At 36.8% G+C, this 23,304-nt stretch overlaps 2 protein-coding genes across 3 annotated transcripts; one reads left to right on the top strand and one right to left on the bottom strand.

Moving 5' to 3' along the window:
• Positions 1-422: 422 nt before the first annotated feature.
• Positions 423-12,518, top strand: LOC128223079 (uncharacterized). The gene is made up of 3 exons (XM_052932314.1): positions 423-584; positions 11,044-11,165; positions 11,388-12,518. The coding sequence occupies exons 1-3, from the start codon at positions 570-572 to the stop codon at positions 11,488-11,490; spliced, it is 240 nt and encodes a 79-aa protein (XP_052788274.1). The 5' UTR covers positions 423-569; the 3' UTR covers positions 11,491-12,518.
• A 1,347-nt stretch (positions 12,519-13,865) lies between these two features.
• LOC128224609 (L-proline trans-4-hydroxylase-like) lies at positions 13,866-22,995 on the bottom strand. Of its 2 annotated transcripts, none has more exons than XM_052934531.1 (9): positions 22,935-22,995; positions 22,521-22,602; positions 21,593-21,674; positions 19,824-19,934; positions 18,742-18,836; positions 17,536-17,626; positions 16,447-16,576; positions 15,433-15,584; positions 13,866-14,173 (listed from the first exon to the last, which is right to left on the bottom strand). In XM_052934531.1, exons 1-9 carry the CDS (start codon positions 22,975-22,977, stop codon positions 14,048-14,050), a joined length of 912 nt encoding a protein of 303 aa, XP_052790491.1. In that variant the 5' UTR covers positions 22,978-22,995; the 3' UTR covers positions 13,866-14,047. The 2 variants fall into 2 exon arrangements, with proteins under 2 accessions (XP_052790491.1, XP_052790490.1); XM_052934530.1 differs by lacking the exon at positions 19,824-19,934 and adding an exon at positions 19,654-19,764.
• Between the last annotated feature and the right edge of the window lie 309 nt (positions 22,996-23,304).

Genomic DNA, 23,304 nt, shown 5'->3' with positions numbered 1-23,304 from the left:
CATGGTGAGACGTAATCCTCGGTATTTTCCTGAACAGGCAGGCGCCGAACTACAACTATCGGTATTTTCATGGCACTATGAACGGTTTGGGGTGGGGCCGTTCAACGTCAGACGTGTAAAAATAATTTGCAGTCTATTGCTGTAAAGCCTTCATGATATGGTACACACAAATCAAGTAGCATGTTTCAAGAAATACCGTATATGTATTAAATACAAGTTTTTTTGCCAGTAACGTAGATAAATGAATCTTATTTTGTTAGCTTATAACATGTTCTTGGATCTTTTTAAATTGCAATATATGAAATACATGTTTGTTTTATTTCACCATAATAATTATCGGCCCAAAAATAATAAACATAACCTGAAGCCAGTCTATTAGCATCATCGCCTGCCCACGTTGCTTTAATGCTGTGAAGATTACTATCGGCTGAATATATTTCCTGTTCTATACAAGCTACGTGAGTAGAGTTCGTTTTCCTGTATTCATAAATCAGTCGATTCTACTACCTGTGGGTAATTGTTAGCTGGATTTTTTTCGGTGTAAAAGATTCACATATCATTTTGGAAATATGCCTCCAAAATTTGTAAGTATATGTATACATATTGATGAAGAATTTAGTTTAATGTTATGATTTTCATGTTTTTGTCCGCTTATTCGTTTTTTTTTTGTACTGTAGTCAGAAAAATGTTATCAATTGAGTTGAGTGATGAATGAAATAAACACACGCCCAAAATGCATTGCGCTGAGATATCTTAATGATGGGAATATCTCTCGACTAAGCTTTAAGTGTTTTTGTCTAGGGTCGGGAGTAAGTGAATCATTCATTAAACAGACACTCGATTGTGTAGATACAAGTGTCAACCAATGATTTTATCGCTCTCTTTTCAGCATTATATGAGTACAAAACATGGGGTTTTGTGCAAAGTCGGTGCACTACAAAAGATGGTGTTTGGGTACAAATTCGATACAGAACAAAACATTGGGTTAGGTAAACACTCGATACATAACAAAACATGGTTGTGGGTGCAAAGTCGGTACATAACAAATCATGGTTGTAGGTGCAAAGTCGATACATAACAAAACATGGTTGTGGGTGCAAAGTCGGTACATAACAAAACATGGTTGTGGGTGCAAAGTCGATACATAACAAAACATGGTTGTAGGTGCAAAGTCGATACATAACAAAACATGGTTGTGGGTGCAAAGTCGGTACATAACAAAACATGGTTGTGGGTGCAAAGTCGGTACAAAACAAAACATGGTTGTGGGTGCAAAGTCGGTACATAACAAAACATGGTTGTGGGTGCAAAGTCGATACATAACAAAACATGGTTGTGGGTGCAAAGTCGATACATAACAAAACATGGTTGTGGGTGCAAAGTCGGTACATAACAAAACATGGTTGTGGGTGCAAAGTCGATACATAACAAAACATGGTTGTGGGTGCAAAGTCGATACATAACAAAACATGGTTGTAGGTGCAAAGTCGATACATAACAAAACATGGTTGTGGGTGCAAAGTCGATACATAACAAAACATGGTTGTGGGTGCAAAGTCGGTACATAACAAAACATGGTTGTGGGTGCAAAGTCGGTACATAACAAAACATGGTTGTGGGTGCAAAGTCGATACATAACAAAACATGGTTGTGGGTGCAAAGTCGATACATAACAAAACATGGTTGTGGGTGCAAAGTCGGTACATAACAAAACATGGTTGTAGGTGCAAAGTCGGTACATAACAAAACATCGTTGTAGGTGCAAAGTCGGTACATAACAAAACATGGTTGTAGGTGCAAAGTCGATACATAACAAAACATGGTTGTAGGTGCAAAGTCGGTACATAACAAAACATGGTTGTAGGTGCAAAGTCGATACATAACAAAACATGGTTGTGGGTGCAAAGTCGGTACATAACAAAACATGGTTGTGGGTGCAAAGTCGGTACATAACAAAACATGGTTGTGGGTGCAAAGTCGGTACATAACAAAACATGGTTGTAGGTGCAAAGTCGGTACATAACAAAACATGGTTGTGGGTGCAAAGTCGGTACATAACAAAACATGGTTGTGGGTGCAAAGTCGGTACATAACAAAACATGGTTATAACAAAACATGGTTGTGGGTGCAAAGTCGGTACATAACAAAACATGGTTGTGGGTGCAAAGTCGGTACATAACAAAACATGGTTGTGGGTGCAAAGTCGGTACATAACAAAACATGGTTGTGGGTGCAAAGTCGGTACATAACAAAACATGGTTGTGGGTGCAAAGTCGGTACAAAACAAAACATGGTTGTGGGTGCAAAGTCGGTACATAACAAAACATGGTTGTGGGTGCAAAGTCGGTACATAACAAAACATGGTTGTGGGTGCAAAGTCGGTACATAACAAAACATGGTTGTGGGTGCAAAGTCGGTACAGAAAACAACAACATGGGGTTTGGTGCAAATTTGGTATAGAACAAAACATGGAGTTACGTAAAAATTCGATCTAGAACAAAACATGGGGCAGGTTGCAAAATCGGTACAGAATAAAACAAGGGGTTTGGTGCAAAGTTGATACAGAACAAAACATGGGGTTTGGTGAAAAGTCGATACAGAACAAAACATGGGGTTTGGTGAAAAGTCGATACAGAACAAAACATGGGGTTTGGTGAAAAGTCGGTACAGAACAAAACATGGGGTTTGGTGCAAAGTCGGTACAGAACAAAACATGGGGTTTGGTGCAAAGTCGGTACAGAACAAAACATGGGGTTTGGTGAAAAGTCGGTACAGAACAAAACATGGGGTTTGGTGCAAAGTCGGTACAGAACAAAACATGGGGTTTGGTACAAAGTCGATACAGAACAAAACATGGGGTTTGGTGCAAAGTTGATACAGAACAAAACATGGCGTTTGGTGCAAAGTCGGTACAGAACAAAACATGGGGTTTGGTGCAAAGTTGATACAAAACAAAACATGGGGTTGGGGTGCAACGTCGGTACTGAACAAAGCATGGGGTTAAGTAAAACATCGATACAGAACAACACATGGGGTTTGATGAAAAGTTGTACAGTAACTTACTCTATGCATCGGATGTTCTTATATTTTCCCACATTTGTGAATGGTAATAAAAAACACACACGTAGGCAACAGCTTTTCGTCAAGACATCTAGAGGTGTGTTTCTGTATCACATTTTCTGATGGCATGTATATAACGTTATGTATATTGCCTGATATGGTATATGCCTGATCTGAAAATGCATATTAAAACCGCACTCTCACAGATTGACCGTTTTTGACAAGTTTTTTTTGTCTTGGAATGGAAGGAACCAATCTTTGGGTAAATATCTGGAAACCATTGGTATAATACTGGTGAAAAAATATTAGAACGCAGTTTTTATAATTAACGTTCAAAAATTGAAGTGTTGTGGCTAAAAGCGTTACTAACATAATGACATAAAACATCAATTTGCGAACGTAAATATGAGAAACTGGGATCTGATTATTTGTCAGCAGTCTTATATCACTAGGTTTCAGACATTGACGCACAGATTAACTCATTCTAAGACAATTTATTTTTTGTCAAAACGGTTCATAAACAAATATCAACAAGGTCAAACTGTGAGGGTGCAGCTTTAAACTTCCCCCTTATTACCGCAAAACAGTTCACAATCCATTAACAGCCGCACCTAAGTTTACCAAATGCTTGCCATACATGACCAACTCCGTTTTAATTAGTCATCGTCTGATAAACATTGAAAAGTGAGTCTGGCAACAAAGATGTGTAACTGGTTTAAAGCTGCACTCTCACAGATTGAACGTTTTGAAAACTTTTTAATTTCTTGTCTTGGAACGAGCAAATTTTTGTGAAAATCCATGGATACCAGTTATATAAGACTGATGACAAAAAATGAGATCGCAGATTTTTATATTTAAGTTCAAAAATTGATGTTTTATGCATTTTTTTAAACCGTTAGTAACGGTTTAAGCCATTAAAACTTTTTTCTAACAGGAATATGAAAATCTAAGATCTGATTTTTTGTCAGCAATCTTATAGCATTGGTTTGCAGATATTTAGGCAAAAATTGGCTCTTTCCAAGACAAAAAATAAAAAAGTTGTAAAAATGATAAATCTGTGAGAGTGCAGCTTTAAAGCAAATTCAACTCATAAAATGATAATGAGATTTGTGCCGCATACGTTGAAATGTATTACTTGTGACAGCTTTGGGAGCGACCCTTGTAAAGTTATGCATGTGTTATCGACAATATCCACTTTATTTTAACGATGCAATTAGAAATGAAACTTACAATTACTTAGAGGGGATTTGCTTGCGGAGTTCTTGTTCGTGACATTATGTTTTTTCAAACACATTTTACTGGAGGATAGATATATCATTCCTACGACTTACTGGTTTCATGGCCGAGGCTGATTATCTCGTTCTAACGACTTAATTATCTCATGGCCAAGAGTTATTATCTCGTTCCCACGACTAAGTGTTATCATGGCCACGATTTAATATATATCTCGTTCCCACGACTAAGTTCTCTCATGACCAAGAGTTATTATCTCGTTCCCTATCTCATTGCCTAGACCTGCTATCTCATTCCCACGAATTAGTTATCTCATGACCAAGACTTACAATCTCGTTCCCACGACATAGTTATCTCATGGCCAAGAGATACAATCTCGTTCCCACGACATGGTTATCTCATGACCAAGAGGTACACTCTCGTTCCCTCGACATAGTTATCTCATGACCAAGACTTACAATCTCGTTCCCACGACATAGTTATCTCATGGCCAAGAGATACAATCTCGTTCCCACGACATAGTTATCTCATGACCAAGACTTACAATCTCGTTCCCACGACTTAGTTATCTCATGGCTAAGACATTCTATCTCGTTCCCACGACTTAGTTATCTCATGGCCAAGACATACAATCTCGTTCCCACGACATGGTTATCTCATGGCCAAGACTTACAATCTCGTTCCCACGACATGGTTATCTCATGGCCAAGAGGTACAATCTCGTTCCCACGACATGGTTATCTCATGGCCAAGACATACTATCTCGTTCCCATGACTAAGTGTAGTTATCTCATGGCTAAGACATACTATCTCGTTCCCTCGACTTAGTTATCTCATGGCCAAGACTTACAATCTCGTTCCCACGACATGGTTATCTCATGGCCAAGAGGTACAATCTCGTTCCCACGACATGGTTATCTCATGGCCAAGACATACTATCTCGTTCCCATGACTAAGTGTAGTTATCTCATGGCCAAGACATACTATCTCGTTCCCATGACTAAGTGTAGTTATCTCATGGCCAAGACGTACTATCTCGTTCCCATGACTAAGTGTAGTTATCTCATGGCCAAGACGTACTATCTCGTTCCCATGACTAAGTGTAGTTATCTCATGGCCAAGAGGTACTATCTCGTTCCCATGACTAAGTGTAGATATCTCATGGCCAAGACATACTATCTCGTTCCCATGACTAAGTGTAGTTATCTCATGGCCAAGACATACTATCTCGTTCCCATGACTAAGTGTAGTTATCTCATGGCCAAGACATACTATCTCGTTCCCATGACTAAGTGTAGTTATCTCATGGCCAAGACGTACTATCTCGTTCCCATGACTAAGTGTAGTTATCTCATGGCCAAGAGGTACTATCTCGTTCCCATGACTAAGTGTAGATATCTCATGGCCAAGACATACTATCTCGTTCCCATGACTAAGTGTAGTTATCTCATGGCCAAGACATACTATCTCGTTCCCATGACTAAGTGTAGTTATCTCATGGCCAAGACGTACTATCTCGTTCCCATGACTAAGTGTAGTTATCTCATGGCCAAGAGGTACTATCTCGTTCCCATGACTAAGTGTAGATATCTCATGGCCAAGACATACTATCTCGTTCCCATGACTAAGTGTAGTTATCTCATGGCCAAGACATACTATCTCGTTCCCATGACTAAGTGTAGTTATCTCATGGCCAAGACATACTATCTCGTTCCCATGACTAAGTGTAGTTATCTCATGGCTAAGACATACTATCTCGTTCCCATGACTAAGTGTAGATATCTCATGGCCAAGACATACTATCTCGTTCCCATGACTAAGTGTAGTTATCTCATGGCCAAGACATACTATCTCGTTCCCATGACTAAGTGTAGTTATCTCATGGCTAAGACATACTATCTCGTTCCCTCGACTAAGTTTTCTCATGACCAAGACTTAATATCTCGTTCCCAGGTATCGGCAAATAAAACTTAACGTTAGAGTCGGGTTAGGACTCAGAAGGTTTTTATTTATTTTTTTATTCTGGCCTTATAGGCGGTTTATTTGCATTCAAATGATTTAATAAATACGAAATAGGGGCACATAATAGGTTTATGCCAAAACAAAGATTCAGTCTAATGCATTCCTATGTCTGACTAATTTGACTGTAATAAAAAACCCACATATAATTTGTGTACAGATAAAATAATATTTTCGGGCTTTTTTAACCGAGGAATCTGTGGCAATGTAGCTACTTATTAAAAAAGAAACCATTTATAAAGGCTAATATATATTATTTTAACTGTACACCTGTTATGTTTTTTATCATTTAACTAAAATGAGTTAGACTAAATAATGCATTAAAATTTAAAAACTTTATTTGCATCAATCCATATTGTGCTCTTTTAATTTAATATCACAAACTTGAGAGTGCCCCTTTAACAGCGCGAATAAATCTAATTTACCACCTGGTGAGTTTCATTTATATAATCCACATGAAATCCATCCATATTTCTGTACTTTTCCATTTAAACTGAATGATACATCTGTGAATATGAAGGTGAAATATCGCGGATAATACTTGAAAAGATTCATAAAATATTCGATTAATATAGCAGGGGAATGCATTAGCATCCGAGCGCAGGTCTTAAAGTGGCTCTCTCAGGGGTTGATAAAAATATTTTTATTTATTTGAATGCATTATTATGTTTAACTCAATTTAATTAAAAAATCATATCAAAACAAAAGTACGATGTGTACAGTTAAAAAATGATACTCTTTATAAATAGGAGTTATAGCTAATAGCTACGTGGCCACAAAATAACCATTTCAAAAGGCGCCAAAATATCACTTAAATATGTTTTTATATGTACACAAATCCTTTTTTTTCTATCATTGCAGTGAATCTAGTTACACATTTTAAGACATTAAAATAAAAACAAAAACGTTTTGCATTCATCAAGTTAAACCTATACTGTGCTCCTTTAAAGTGACTATCTCACAAAGGTTTTTTGTAAGGCAATGGAAAATCATCCATTGTGTCTCATATGTTCTTTTTAGCTAATCTGAGCACAAAGTGCTCAGCTTGAGCTATTGTGATAGGGTGATTGTCCGTCGTCCGTCCGTCCGTCCGTCGTCAATATTTTCCTTCTTGTTTTCTTCAACTGTTTTTTTCTAAATTACTGGGACAATTTCAGCCACTGGAATGTTTCTTTGGTGGTCCTCTTTAAGATTACTTCAATAAAATTTGTTCCAAGTAGAACTCTGGTTGCCATGGCAACCAAAAGGAAACATAATTTTTAAAAATTTCTTCTCAGACACCGCTGGCCTAATTTCAAGATCATTTCGCAGAAATGTTCCTTAGTTTACCCTTTATCAAATTCCTTCACCCCATGTTGATGGGTTAAAAGATACATGGTTGGCCGGGCTACTTTTCACTAAGGCCAGAGTTTTTTTATCTTTAGATTTACGGGAGATTTTTCAAAAAGTTGGGTAAGGAGGAGGAAATAAAAATAAAAATAAAATGCATAAAATGTCCCAAAGGAGAAATAAATAAAAATAAAACGGATTTTTCTCCGATTTTTTTTATTTTCTAAATCTTAAATCATGAAGACAAAACACACCTTACTTGTGTCAGCTATTTCATAGGCTGAAAAAAGGGTGATAGATCACCATAAAGTTTCAAAAGCATAATTAAAAGATCCTTTTAATGACTGAAAATATTGACCTCAACACTGTGAGTTCAAGCGCTCATTGAAATTAATTGTATATATATATTTGTTCGAATGCATCTATGCATATGAGGTGCATATATTATCAACCCATGGATTTTATGAAACATGTCAGTGTAATAAAGAAGTTTAAATGGCCAATTCTAACCTTTTGCCCACAATATAAGCATATCCTTTCCTTTGTGAAGTAATCAAACATTGAACACAGTTTCAGACACGGTATAGGAAGTCAAATGTGTTTTTCTGTCTTTAACGAAATAGCACCGTGACAATTTACAGTGATGTGGTTTTTATATAGAAAATATAACCAAAAAAGTAGAAGCCCTGATGGAAATTCCTCTTCACTTCAAAGTTTGACAGGGCTTACGGATACACAGACAGTCAAAATCTACATGTATGTACTTCAGCAAAGAAAATTTGGGAGCATTAAATAAATTTTACAAATGTTATATGTTTCAAAAAACCAGGTCTAAGAACTGATTTTAGAATTAGTCCTGAAAAATATCCTTCTAATTCCAGATATGCCCGTTGGCAATAAGCAACGGATAAGTTTGACTTCTTGCACTGTCTGCCAGATATCTTATGTTCAGATTTTTTTCTGTTTTATCGGAAACACACACTATGTTATTATTACATCATTTTCAGTATTCTATAACGATTTAAATTCTAAATCATTATTAAACTAATTAACAACAACGAATATCACGATGGCTTGTGTTTTTCTCTTTAAATATGTGAACGTGAAGCAGTGTGTTCAATGCTCCCCAGAGTCAAATTCAGAAAAAAATATCCATTTTGACTATGATGAACACGATATCATTTTTGCAGTTTGTGTTTGTCAGAAGCTATACATTTTTGCGCTGTAATCCAATTCATCCTTGTTAATATACGACGTGCGCCAACGACTTTTAATAGACAATACAACCCACGAATTTCTGTCTCCTTATTTTGACCGGAAGTTTCGCGATCATTCCACGAAACGCGAATCTACAATCTACAAAAAATCACAATAAACACGCTCTAAGTTCATCACGGTTTGATTTAAATAATGAAACATAAACATCGGAACGTTTTTGTAGTAAAACATTTCTATATAGCTGCAGAAATTGTGAGAAATAAGGGGTAGGTCAAAAAGTACTTTCATTTTTGACAGGACGTTGTTATGGTAACGGGTACCTGTTTTATTTCCGACTGGTTTACGTGGTTTGTACAGTAAAAAGACCGATAATGAATGACAATGTACACCCGTTGGTTCTGAGATATGGGTTATAGAACACTAATTTTATTTTTTTCTTAACATTGGATCAACGTTCGTCGGAAAAAATAAAAATAAAACTACGAAAATGAATTTTATTTTTATTTGGGTTTTGCAATATTTAGGTACGGCGCTCCCGTAAATCTAAAGATATAAAAACTCTGGCCCAATTGTCCATATATGGAAAACTCCTCAGAATCCGCTTCCCTATTGTTTTCCTTTTTTCAGGTGAGCGATATAGGGCGCTCTTGTTTAATTGTTCCGAATGAGGATGAGATTCTTAAATTAATGTTCTATTGCCAAAAACAAAAACTGTGCATTTATAGAAAAAAGTACTCAGTTGCTTTGAATCAAAAATATATGCAGAGTCACTGTTGTCACTGTGTGAGGAACCAGTGCCGACTCATTATTTAATTCAGGAAAACTTAAAAACGAACTATAACAAATATATATCAGGATAAACATGTATAAATAATTTGATATGAAAGCGAAATTGAAAACCAACACAACACGGACACGTTAAGATGTCTCAGCTCTCAAGTGGCGTAATAAATTGAAAACAAACAGACCAATAACAAAGCGGACATATTGTTTTCATCCCAGCTACATGATTCATTCCATATAATTCTCATAGTTGAAATTTCGATACCACTTAGGCCAAAAAAAATAAATAAAATGGTTTGGTTAGGGTAACATCCTTTTCAAAAACATGTAGGGTAGGTAGGCTTTTTATCTATTTTAATTTTTCATTAGGCTTTATATAAGAACATAATTGTCATCATTAGAAAATGGTGTTAACGTAAAATTATGTATAAAGCTTTAAGGTTTAAAACTTCATATTAAAACACACAATATTTTTTTTTATTTTATTTTTAACAAATGACAATAAAAACGGTAGGGTCGGCGCCTATTTCGTAGGTACGGTCGGGTAACCCGAACCAAATGCATTTTTTTAGGCCTTGGCGGTTAAGACGGTGGCGCCTCCTCATTATAAGCAAGACTTTTTATATCAATATCCAACAAGAAAGGATACAAAAAGAATGCATTTCAATGAACTGTTGCATAGTAAAATGGCTATTTTTTATCTTGGGAGCGACCTGAAGAACTTTCTTAGTTGCGTGCATACTAAAATGGCCATTTCTTTCCATGGGAACGACCTCAAGAACTTTTTTCCAATGTGCTCACCATCTAATGTTAAATCATGAAACGACCTCTGAAAGTACACACAATTCTTTTCATCACCGTCGCTGGATTCATTCAATTATATGAGCCTAGTTTAAAGCCTCGATATGTTTAATATTCCGTTACTAATCGTAACAACTTGGACATCTCCGGCAAGCTTCGATATAGTCAATTTTGTCGGATAATGGTCGGTGTGTTCCGATTGATTCCGATACCTCAGGAGTTATACGTTTATAATGTGAATAGACTTGGTATCGAATACGAGTTTGAAGGATAAAACTTATTTATATCACGATATATTATACCCTTGGAGTCAAATGCTGGTCGTATAAACGAGGCATAGAATGAGGTTACGCGTGTCTTAAAAGTACCTGGGCTCATGCATCCTCGGAACCCCAGCGTATCCCAGCGTATTATAACCTATATGATATAGGTTATGATACGCTGGGGTGTCGAAGATGGGGCTCATGTGGTCCAAATTGTATTCATTTTATTTATTTATGCGTTCTTTCTTCATTCGAAAGTGAAATACGAAAAAAACACTTCTTGACATATTCGGTTCTGATGAAAATATTTCTAATTATGACGTCACTTCCTATCCAGGGCGGTGGGGAGAAGTGTGATATATGCAGTAAGACTGTATACGCTGCAGAGAGGATCGAGGCTGGGAAGAGGCCATTCCACAAGTTCTGCTTCAAGTGCAGCGAATGCAAGATGCAACTCAAGTACGTCAAGTAGTGACGTCATTAGTGATGTCATTTTTGTGGATAACATAATTTGTATGATTTGTAATCAAAACTATAAAAAAACATTTTTAATTTTCCTAAACTTTGATCTTCTGAAAGGTTTGACCATTTAATTTAACTACAATATGTGTAATTTCAATACTCAAAATTAAACATCGGATTTCCATGCAAATTCCTCAATATTGTGGGTATATATTGCAGGTTAGAAAATTACGCCCAAGCCGACGGTATTCTATACTGCAAGAAGCATTACGCATCCTGTGTCGTCGCCAAAAACACGCAGGACCCCGCCGCGGCCATGTAGCTCGGCCACTGGTGCTCTAGTCCTCCAACATGTGAACTTTTGCAATAGGGACTTTGGTCGCACTGTGATCGGTACTGAAAACACTGAACCAAGGTGCTAACTAATTGGAGAGTTGTGTTTCTTTGATGAATATTATGCATAGTGTGTTATGTAACAAGCTTGTAGCGTTCCATTTCTGTGTATTAGAATGCACTTATGTATAATAGAGTTTGCATTCTGTTTGTTTGCTCTCTTTTAAGGGACTAGACACCAGATGATACCATTGCAAGAAAAAAAAAGAAAATTGTCAAAAGCTTACATGAATTTGATATCGTTGTGTGCAATGCATTGAATCTTACTTACTGATGTATCACATCGCGTTCGACACATGTGTGTTTCGCAGTTTTTGTCTACCACGTAAATACCAGAAAATTTAATAATAGAATCGGTATATGTATCTGTACTAATCACGTGACTATCGCATGCTAAATATACAGTACACACTTTAAACAGGGAAACAAGTATGTGCTTGTTTTAAACGTGTAAACTCAGCTAAGACAGCGACAAAATATTATTTAAATCATCATGTAAAATGATGTATTATCGGCCTCATACTTATTCGTAATGAAATTCTAGTTTTATTTTGAGGTTATACTGTGTTTACCGATTTTGGGATCATCTGGTGTTCAGTCCCTTTAATTGATTTAAATTGCATAATATTTGAAGTTTTCTGTTCATAATATGTTCACAAACTGATACCTATACATAAAAATAGATTTAAATGAATCATGAAGGTAACAATGAGAGCTGTTTTAAAATTGCCTCAAGCAATAAAGTATTTTTCTAATTTGAAACATAAAAATCCGTACAATTATGCTAAATGCACTATTTTAACGACATGCTATTATAATTACTATAAGATTTTGTGATATACTTGGTGAGAAAGAATATTTTATTTTGTCACCAAAGTACATAAATTTGTGTCATATCATTTAAAAGATTTTATCACATCGTCATACATTATTTATGTGAAATAAACATAAAAGCTAGTCTATCTTAACTTAAGCCTGTCTTATCTTGTATAATATTATCCTCGATTGTGAAGAAAGCTATAAGTTTATATGATTCCTATCCGTTTCCTTGATGGGATACGGGAGCTGTTTTCTAGAAATTACTTAAAGCTGCACTCTCACAGATATATAAGATTGCTGACAAACGATCAGATCGCAGATTTTCATATTTCCGTTCGAAAATTAATTTTTTATGGCTTAAACAGTTACTAACGGTTTAAGAAAAGTGCATAAAACATCGTGTTTTTAACTCAAATTATATAAATATCGATCTATTTTTTTTTATCAGCAGTCTTATATAACTGGTTTCCATGCATTTTTGAAAATATTGGCTTGTTTCAAGACAAAAAATAAAAAAGTTGTCAAAACGTTCAATCTGTGAGAGTGCAGCTCCACAACAAGTATTGTACTTGTTATAGGTTCAGTGGCCGGTGGCTGCACCGTAAACATTGTGTGTTTTATTTCTGCCGGTTGCCTTCCTACCAAAACAAATACAATCTTATCCCAGGAAATGTACGCAAGTCAGTTGAAACAAATGTATTTTCTTTAGCTTGATGGCAATTTGGCATATTGTTCTGACGATATGTAGGGATTTATTTGAGAAACATCTGTGAAATACGTAAAACACTTGGCTCTTCAAATTCTTGCGAAGTCGGTCGAGAAGAAAACTGATGGATATTAACTTGCAATGATACATATATGTTTCAATGATTTTGTGGTTGATTTCCCAAGTCTAGACGGATGTAAGAAATTTTATGTTTTTGCATATGTAGCAAAAGTTAACAAATCGATGGTGAGTTAAGTGGTTCTCTCACGGATTCGGGGCTGATAAAAACCATGGAAGACACACCCCTTTTTGTGAAGTAGAAAAGTTACTGCTGCAACCTATGGAAGCGTTGTTCGTCTATTGATGTCACCGTGTAGTTTTGTCGACTTATTTGTATGTCGACGTGACGAGTTTTAACGCCACAAGTTTCGAGATTTGTCGACTTTTCCACATATTCAGTGGATATGTCGACTTATTTTTTGTCGACAACACTTGTTAAACATGCTGTGTCGACTTTACTTTTGTACATACCGTATTAGGCTGATTTGTCGACAGAACATAAGAAAATGAGTGAACATGTCGACAGAAATTTGACATTATATGTTGTTATAACTCGCCAAGTCGGCAAAACACATGTCGACAAGAGCACATGATCACAATTCGACAATACTTTACTACAGATTGCACTGCCAGTAAATACATAATACGCTACCATAGTAACCTCCGGATACAGAAAATACATTGTAAGCATACCAAGCATAAACAACAACGCATAATCATATTATTCATAACCATCAATCATCTAGTTTATTATTGTAATTGAGCAATATACAGGCTGTGTTCAACAATAATTCATAACAATTAAACCGTGCAAACGCCAGGCTAACTTTAGCGTTAGGGGAGGTAATTAAACGTTCTTAATTTTGATCGTTGAAGTACGAGTTACGCCCCTTTCTCTTGCCTATTTGGCTTCTATGGCTTCGCCTTTCGACCCAGCTTTCACCGTCTCGTCCGTGGCAGGGTCAACGAATTCCTTCCCCTCGGGTTCACAGTAATTTTCACACTCCCGTAGGGCGTTGTTGCCGACCTGAAGAGGTTAACAGAAAAAATATCAACGGTGTCTTAATACAGTCGAACTTGTTGGCTCGAGTGACTACCAGGGACCGGTGAAAAATACCTCGTGTCTCAAAAAATTCGAGCCAGGCTGATATTCTTCCATTCAGTTTAAATAAAGCAGCCATTTACATGCAGTTCGAGCCAACGAGGTATTCGAGCTAAGCGAGTTCGAGCAAACGGGGTTTCTCTGTTTACACATTTATCTTAGCCCTTAACTTACAAAGACTTATCACAATCACATGCCTCAATTGTTCTAACTTTCTGGATTCCATATTAACAAGATCAAGCACACAATTTTTGTTTTGGTGGAATTTGTGTTAAATTCGAACCCCGTTGGCTCGAACTCGCTTAGCTCGAATACCTCGTTGGCTCGAACTGGATGTAAAGGACCGACTTCTGTCTATTTCTTTATACTTGAGGTAAGGATCTCGCTTGGCTCAATTTGTTTCGAGGCTCGAGATACTTTCGCCCGTTTCTGGGAGTTCGGGACAACGACGTTCGACTGTACATTCTTATAGTGAAGTGTTCCGAGTCGTTTTAAAGAAGTTGTCTTATTTTCATCACGATAAACTATTTTTTATTTTGTTAAAACAAATCGAAAATGATTAATATCATTTCTACATAAAAATGGTATTTAAGCTTTTTACGCATAAGAATGTTCGATGAATTGGGGGTCGAACGCTGATAAGCCCCTTATTTTGGGATTTGTTATCTCTTAATTCGAGAGTAAAGGTTGACAGTTACCAAATGTTAGAAAATTAAACGAAAAATGGCATTTGTCTTCTTCGTCATAATAGCAATTACTTCTTTAACCCTTAACATTTTCCAAAAAGGTAACAATAATCCAAGGTTCATAAATTATTGCGTCCGATAAAACACACGTCCGAACCGGTTAAACACTAAAGAACAAGTAAGAAAGGCGCCAAAAGTAAAGAAGGCCGGACAATTGAACAATCGGCAATGAAATAAAAGTTCCCTCCCTTAATAATTATCAAATTTCCTCAAGTTAAATTATGATGAGTAAAAAGCACTATAGTACGGGGACCCGGCCGATACCAGGTGCTTCCAACGGTACCTTGAACGTCGAAATCGGCCGAGGCGTTACGGGGATACGCGCGAAACCTTACTAGTACTATATCAGCAAAAATATTTGTTTATACTATAAATATGTATTAGGGTGTGCACCCTTCCCCTATTATTCGTCGGCTTACTTGTCTCACTTTTTCGTACCTTATCCAGTTTATGGTAGAAGGGGTGATGGTGTTTCTTGACTGGGTTATTCGAGCGTTTGTTGTACGAACAGTTGAACGCCCACCGCCGCTGGGCGCTGTCATTCGGACCGCTTGAGTGAAGAAGGTTACAGTGGAACAGGATACAGTCCCCTGGAATAGAATCAATGTTAAACTGAGGGATGATGACTTTTAACACAATATGTCGGGGCGTGGCTCATTTTAGGAATATTTAAATGCCCACAGTTGCGGAACGAAGCAATCATCCGGGCCGGTCCAGAAAACAGCAGGTTACATTTGAAAAGGGTGCAGTCGTCTTTAATAGAACGCTTGTCACGTTAGGGCGTGCTGGAGATAAAGTGTGATATAACATTGGTATTTGGGGCGTAGTCAAGCAGCGTTGTAGGCAAAGCTCAAGTACCATCGTCACAGGGTATTGACATTTGTTAAGATTGCGTTCAAACTCTAGTCACCTAGATGAGAAGCGAGTGCGCTAACCAGACATTTAATTTAATCACTACCCATACAGGCCATTACCTGAAAGAAAAATGACGTCATCTCGTGATCAACGCGGCACCCATATTTACTTATCTCAAGTGCAAAAACTATCATGTATAATCGGGTAACAGTATCGAAGTATTGGCGATAAATCTCCTTTAAATATCCCATTTCCTTGTTAGTTGCCTGCTTCCCGCGGCCAAACGTATGATTCACGCAACCATCTTAAAGTCTCTAAGTAATTGTTAGATGGCATGAACTAAAATCTTAATGAATAAGAATGGGCGGATTGAGCGTACCGAACGAGCCCTTCTTAACCATTAACCGGGGATTGTGTATCGGATGAGTGGCAGTGGGTGGACCTTTTAACACCAGCGAAAGGTAAAATTCTTAATGATTAAGCCTAGTAGTTAATGATTGCACATCTGCAATTTCATTGGCTGTAAATGTAGGTTGTATCCTAATCTTAGCTCTCTAATCTAAGCTAAACCCCGACAGTCCAGTAATGCACCCTAACCTGGCTGTAGGTTGACATAGTAATGTGGATAGATCTTCTTCAAATGTTCCACCCTTTCTTTGTCCGCCCCCTGTTGTCCGCCATCAAAAGTGTGGTCCACGCGGCCGCCGTTATGACTGCCAACCAGCACCTGTAGTGATATGATTACTTTTTACAGATATTTAAAAAAATGAATTCGAAGCATGAATAAGAAATTATTTTTATAGTTTGCAAGAAAGCCGATTTTAATCATCTCGTCCTACTGAAAGTATCTACCATGGAGGAGTAAGATAGGCTCATCCCAACCCGAGTGCCAGTCTTTTTGTGGAAACTAGGTTAACCGAGTTTCAGCATAACACCTTGTGCGAGAGTTGGGACCTCAAATGTATCACGACCTCAAATGTATTATGACCTAAAATGTATCACGACCTCAAATACATCATGACCTCAAATGTATCACGACCTCAAATGTATCATGACCTCAAATGTATCATGGCCTCAAATGTATCATGACCTCAAATGTATCACGACCTCAAATGTATCATGACCTAAAATGTATCACGACCTCAAATGTATCACGACCTCAAATGTATCATGACCTCAAATGTATCACGACCTCAAATGTATCATGACCTCAAATGTATCACGACCTCAAATGTATCACGACCTCAAATGTATCACGACCTCAAATGTATCATGACCTCAAATGTATCACGACCTCAAATGTATCACGACCTCAAATGTATCATGACCTTAAATGTATCACGACCTCAAATGTATCATGGCCTCAAATGTATCATGGCCTCAAATGTATCACGACCTCAAATGTATCACTACCTTAAATGTATCATGGCCTCAAATGTATCATGGCCTCAAATGTATCACGACCTCAAACGTATCACGACCTCAAATTATCATGACCTCAAATGTATCATGGCCTCAAATGTATCACGACCTCAAATATATCACGACCTAAAATTACCACGACCTCAAATGTATCATGACCTCAAATTATCACGACGCAGGCAATTGATTAGTCAGAAAGTTCTAGGGGGAAAGTTCGTCCTGTACAGAATGATTTACGGTAGTCGTAAGATTATTTTGTTTTACCTGAAGGCCGCCATTTTCCTTTATACAAGGGTCCACAGCCAGAAACATGCTTATCAGGTCCGGCCTTAGATTTCCGTTCTTGTACCAGTAGCTAAAACAAGGAATGAGAAACACATACTTGGTTTGAAGTTCAGACTGGAATGAATATTTTGGTATGACTAATGTCTGTGGCAAATATCGCCATATAAACGCGGCATAAACAATGTTTAAATGCAAGAGTGTTGAATCGATTGCTTGTAAACACTGGAGAAAATACAAGAAGAAGGAGAAAGGGGGAACCCCTCCCAAATAAAAAGTGGGATTTTTACCAAAACTCGCTTAAACCCACTTAAAAGCGTTTTTTTTCCTGTTTGCTTTTATATAAAATATGTAAGCGGGATTTTGTGGAAATAAGTTAGTTTTGAATGTGTGTGTTTTTTTTCGCAGCAAATGTGAGTTTTATGCACACGCAGTAGGCTAAAGTTTTGTTTTTTCTTCAAACGCGAGCAAAAGGCGAGTGTTTTACAATTGAAGTGAGTCTGTATGTCTCTGAAGCGATTTTTCATACTCTGGAAGTGAGTTTTCACTCACAGAAGTAAGTCTTTTGAATAAGAGAATCAAGAAAAATGGGGTCTTTTCATAATATTTGAGTTTTTCACAGAAGGAAGACATCATAAAAAGACGACAGGCGAGGGGTTGAAGAATGAATTTATTTAAAGAACTAAACAACGACAGAACACCAGGAAGAATGCAAACAGAGGTGATAAAAGCAGACAGCAGCATAATTTTAACAAAACAAAATAATTTCCTTATGAACTATTGGGTAATGTTATCAAAAGTATTCTAGTATTTTATTGTTTTGATTGTAACACAATATCTTTTTAAAGTAAGGTAACAGTATGCAGAGGCGGATCCAGGATTTGACGTGAGAGGGGACGTAACTAAGGGGCGTAAACTTTGGACTTGCGCCCCTATCTCAGAAACGAAATTTGTTTGGTTTAAAGTGTTGGCAGAGGGGTTTGGGTTTTATCAATTTTTTGTCCGAAATGGTGCATTTTTCATATTGTATTACTTTTTTCTCCTATATTGAATGATTAAGTCAACTTGGAGGTGTGTTTTTTTTGTTTTGTTTTTTTGTTGTTTTTTTTTTGGGGGGGGGGGGTGTAATCAGTATGCATACTCCCCTGGACCCGCCTGTGGTAGATTTATCTGAAAATGCCGCCATACCCATAGTCCTGGTGCCACTCAAAGCTGCCACCTTTCTTGGCATCCTTCATCATGATCTTAGTGTGGTAGTGGTAAAGCTCGTCCCCTCCCATAAGCTGTAATATATATACATGTAATTCAATAACTTCAATAATTTAATAAATCAAAATCTTTCCTTGTTTAACTGTTATAAATCATTGTTCTTATTGTTTGCCGAACTACAAATTCAGTCAAAACCCGTTGGCTCGATATCGTTTGGCTCGATTTCCTCGTTGGCTCGAACTGGATGTCAAGGATCGATTTTCCTGTACTCTTTATATAACCTTTCCCGCTTGGGTCGATATTCGACGAAAGTATTTTGGCGCCGGGACCTGAGATATCGAGCCAACGGATTTAGACTGTAATAGTTATATGACCTGAAATGAGATCTTAATGATTAAGAATGGGCGGAGTGAGCGTAGCAAACGAGCCCTTCTTAATAATTAAGATATTACTTTAGGTCATCTATCTGACTTAGAATACAAATTCATTGGCTAACACATTGCAAAAGCAAAATCTGACGCAGGGAGTGTGTATCGAATGAGTGACAGTAGGCGGACATTTTAACACCCACGAATTTTGAAATTCTTAATGATTAAGATTACATGGATTAGTACTTAACGATGACGATGAGCTGTTTATATGCTTAAGTCAAATAAATTTTCTGTTCTGTTCTGTTCTTAATGGATGCATATCTGCAATTCCATTTGCCCATAATGTAGGTTGTATTCTAAGCTGGTTAATTTTTTATGTCAAGCAGTTAACTGCTTTTTTCCACATTCGTACTTTAATTTCAGTATGAATTGGTAACTTTTTTTTATAAAACCGTGAAAATATATGTTTTTCATATTGGAACTATAAAGTTGTAAAGTATATTTTTTATATTTTTAAAACCTTTTCGCACGTAGAGGAAACTTTCTCAAGTCTTGGAACCAACCCAAGAATATCATTGCCCTCAAAACACCAAAGTAAAACCTTTGGTTCCCGGCCTGTAGCATCGGGTACCTGAAAATTGTAAAATATCATGGATTGCGATTTTTACAATGTTGACATATAACAAGCACCTGTTCACACGTGGTGGCAACTTTCTGAAGACGGGGAACCATCCCAAGTATGTCATTTCCTGTATAGCTCCATAACATCATTTTTGGTTCTCTTCCGGCGGCGTCTGGGAGCTACAAGTTAAGTTTTTAAATAGTCGTCAAAAAATAGACTTTGTGGGAATTAACAATACTGAGACATTAACGTTTAGAGTAAAAGTGCCCGAGGCGTTGAAAATAATGTATGCAGTTATATTCATAATCCATTCCTTTAAAGCTGCACTCTCACAGATGTACCGTTTTTACAACTTTTTTATGTTTCGTCTTGGAAAGAACAATTTTTTGCGTAAATATCTGCAAACCAATGATAAAAGATTGCTGACAAAAGATCAGATCGTAGATATGCATATTTCCGTTCGAAAATCAATGTTTTATGGTACTAGCGGTTTAAGAAAAATGCATAAAACCTTTTTTTTTAACTTAAATATAAAAATCTGCGATTTAATTTTTTTCAGCTGTCATAAAACACTGGTTTCCATGGATTTTTGCAAAAATTGGCTTGTTCGAACCAAAAAAATAAAAAGAGTTGTCAAAACTGCAATCTGTGAGAGTGCAGCTTTAACACTGTTTTACTTGGAATATAGCTTGTAGAAAGATTCCAACTTATCTCTAAAATCAGTTCCATTTGTTATACCACAATGGATACACCAACAGGCCAAAAACAAAAAAAAACTTATTTAAAAAAGTGCAATATGAAAAAAGTACTTAAACGTAACAGTTAACGTGAATCACACTAGCGCATCTGCCCTCAGCCCCCTTAAAACGTCAAAGTTTACTTTTTATGTCAATATATGAGAAAATAAATGAAATGAATAACGCCCAAAATAAACCATTTCGGACTATACATTGTTAAAAATCTTCTTGGGAGGTACCCCCCAACCACCCTGCAAACATTCTAAACTAAGTAAAATATGGTTCTGAGGGAAGGGCGCAAGTCAAAAGGTTACGCCCACTAAGTTACACCTCCTCTAACGTCAAATCATTGAACCGCCCCTGAATCATACTCGCGCTTGCTACACAAATGTGAAATTTAATAAAGATAACTCCAAAACCGATAAATTATAGTTTGGTTAATGGAAAAGGGTATTGACCAATCAAAATAAGTTTATTTTTTTCATCATATTTTAAAAATAGATAATGACGTACATATGAACAATGAAATAAACGCAATTGACGGTCCTATATGCATCGCGGTGTTGTAAGCACAATTCAAGATTCAAATCAAGTAGCGCTATACCAGGCGCGTAGCTGACTGTACGCAGTTACAAGTAGCGCTATATCAGGCGCGTAGCTGACTGTACGCAATTACAAGTAGCGCTATACCAGGCGCGTAGCTGACTGTACGCAATTACAAGTAGCGCTATATCAGGCGCGTAGCTGACTGTACGCAATTACAAGTAGCGCTATACCAGGCGCGTAGCTGACTGTACGCAATTACTCTGTTGCGTAATGAAACTTTGACATATCGAAGTTTTTGTCATACCAAGTGAAGGGGTTAATATGCTGGCTGTCAATGACCTTAAACCGATCTGTGCAATCCCAAATTGGCCATAGCTACGCGCCTGTATATTGTATAATAAATCAGGTTTTATAATGTTAAATTCACAACATAGCAGAAAAAATATTAATGAAAAAGTCTGGTTTTGATATTAATATATAAATATTGCCCAAAACTACCGTACAAATGTTTGTAAAAACACCCATAAAACAAATAGTTTTTTCCTTCGACGTACCCCATATGCATACTTATCCACCAATCCGTATTCTTCCAGGGACTTCTTAATCTTGCCTGTTTCCGCTTCATCCATCATTCCGCTATTATGAAAAACAAATAGCGAATAATAAATTAGAAGTCATTGGTGGTATTCAATATTCAATTTAAGTTAATCTTTATGGTCATGCATCATTGATTTCATTCACTCTATCGGTCAGTTATTAATAAAAAAATAATTTGATTAGCTATAACTACGCGATCTACTTGCAGCGTAGTTAAATGTAAAGATTACTGACATTGTAAACCGTCCATATACATCTGAGGTCGTTTTCGATAAAAAAAAATGACCGAGATGTTCCAAAAGGATTCAAACGGGTCACAGCACGTCGCACTATCACCGTAGCACTTTGATTATTTATATGTACTTCTATACATGTAATTATGTACTTCTTTACATGTATGAACTGTTACAAATTGAGTGTTCAATATAAATTTTACATTTAATGCTACAATAAAATGTTCAAAATTATAACAGTTTATGTTTTATTATATTTCATAATGTTTGGATGTTAAAGCTGCACTCTCACAGATTGACAGTTTTGACTCTCTTTCAGCTGCTCTTTCAGAATCAGCTGAGTTTGGCATCAATGCATTCAATTCAGTAATATTAGATAACTCACTTAAGAGCATATCTCATTTATTTGGAAAACTGTCGTAAACTCATTTAACCTAAAGCGTTAGTAACGCTTTTAGTCATAAATTATCAATTTTCGAACGTAAATATGAAAAATAATGCGATCTGATCTTTTCTCAGCAGTCTTAAATCATTGGTTTCCAGACATTAAAGCATTTTTTTCTAAGACATTTTTTTTATAAAGTTGCCAAAACGGTAAATCTGTGGGTGTGCAGCTTTACAAAATTAATTATTTCGTCTTATGAGCGCCTACCGAACAATGATGAATCCGTTGTCATCAAACGCTCGCCTGACCTCATTCGTGACCCGGAACTCGGGCTCCTCGTATTTAAATTCTGAAAAAAGTATTTTATATAAAACACACCTTCATTAATAAGTAAATTACATTTAAATAAGTCTTTACTTGAAGACTCAGATTTAATGGTAAACCATATTAACATGAAAGACTAGGAAATTGAAATCTTGTTTCTAAATTTGTAAACATAAATTTTGCATTAAGTATGAATATGCACTTTTCAGTAAAGTGTTCTTATTAAATCGACAATTTCCAGATGCTAAATGCGGATTATAACACTAAACTACTGTTTAACTTAAAGTAGTTGCATATAAAACAACACATATTTTATTTTAATGTAACGAATCTGAAAAACAACAACAGAACACTCACCATTTCCAAAAAGTCCCGACCCAGTCTTCGCCATGTCCGCCATTTTGTGTGAGCAAAGAACTTGTTTTTACCCTTTATATCACTCACCATATCACTTAATATTGAAGTTAAATGTCAGTTCATCTTAAAGGGGTAGCCTGAATATTTTTACTTTCTTCCGTAGTTTATATTTTTAAGCGATAGCATGTATCTCTTGTAATTAGCGGCAGGTTTTTGCGTCCCCAGTTTATTGCCATGGCCTGCACCCCCCGTTTATTGCCATGGCCTGCATCCCCCGGTTATTGCCATGGCCTGCACCCCCCGTTTATTGCCATGGCCTGCATCCCCCGTTTATTACCATGACCTGCATCCCCCGGTTATTGCCATGGGC

Source organism: Mya arenaria, chromosome 17, assembly GCF_026914265.1.
Source record: "Mya arenaria isolate MELC-2E11 chromosome 17, ASM2691426v1".
NCBI lineage: Eukaryota > Metazoa > Mollusca > Bivalvia > Myida > Myidae > Mya > Mya arenaria.
The sequence above is the reverse complement of the archived record's forward strand: the minus strand, read 5'-3'. Positions and strand labels throughout refer to the sequence as shown.

Bases quoted from the DNA above. Each gene is read 5' to 3' on its own strand.
- LOC128224609 (XM_052934531.1), bottom strand. From the start codon at position 22,977: ATGGCGGACATGGCGAAGACTGGGTCGGGACTTTTTGGAAATG. The intron at 22,603-22,934 runs GTGAGTGTTCTG...TACTTTTTTCAG, and splicing joins GTCGGGACTTTTTGGAAATG to AATTTAAATACGAGGAGCCC. The intron at 16,577-17,535 runs GTAAAACAAAAT...ATATCACTACAG, and splicing joins AGGAAAATGGCGGCCTTCAG to GTGCTGGTTGGCAGTCATAA.
- LOC128223079 (XM_052932314.1), top strand. The intron at 11,166-11,387 runs GTACGTCAAGTA...TATATATTGCAG, and splicing joins GAATGCAAGATGCAACTCAA to GTTAGAAAATTACGCCCAAG.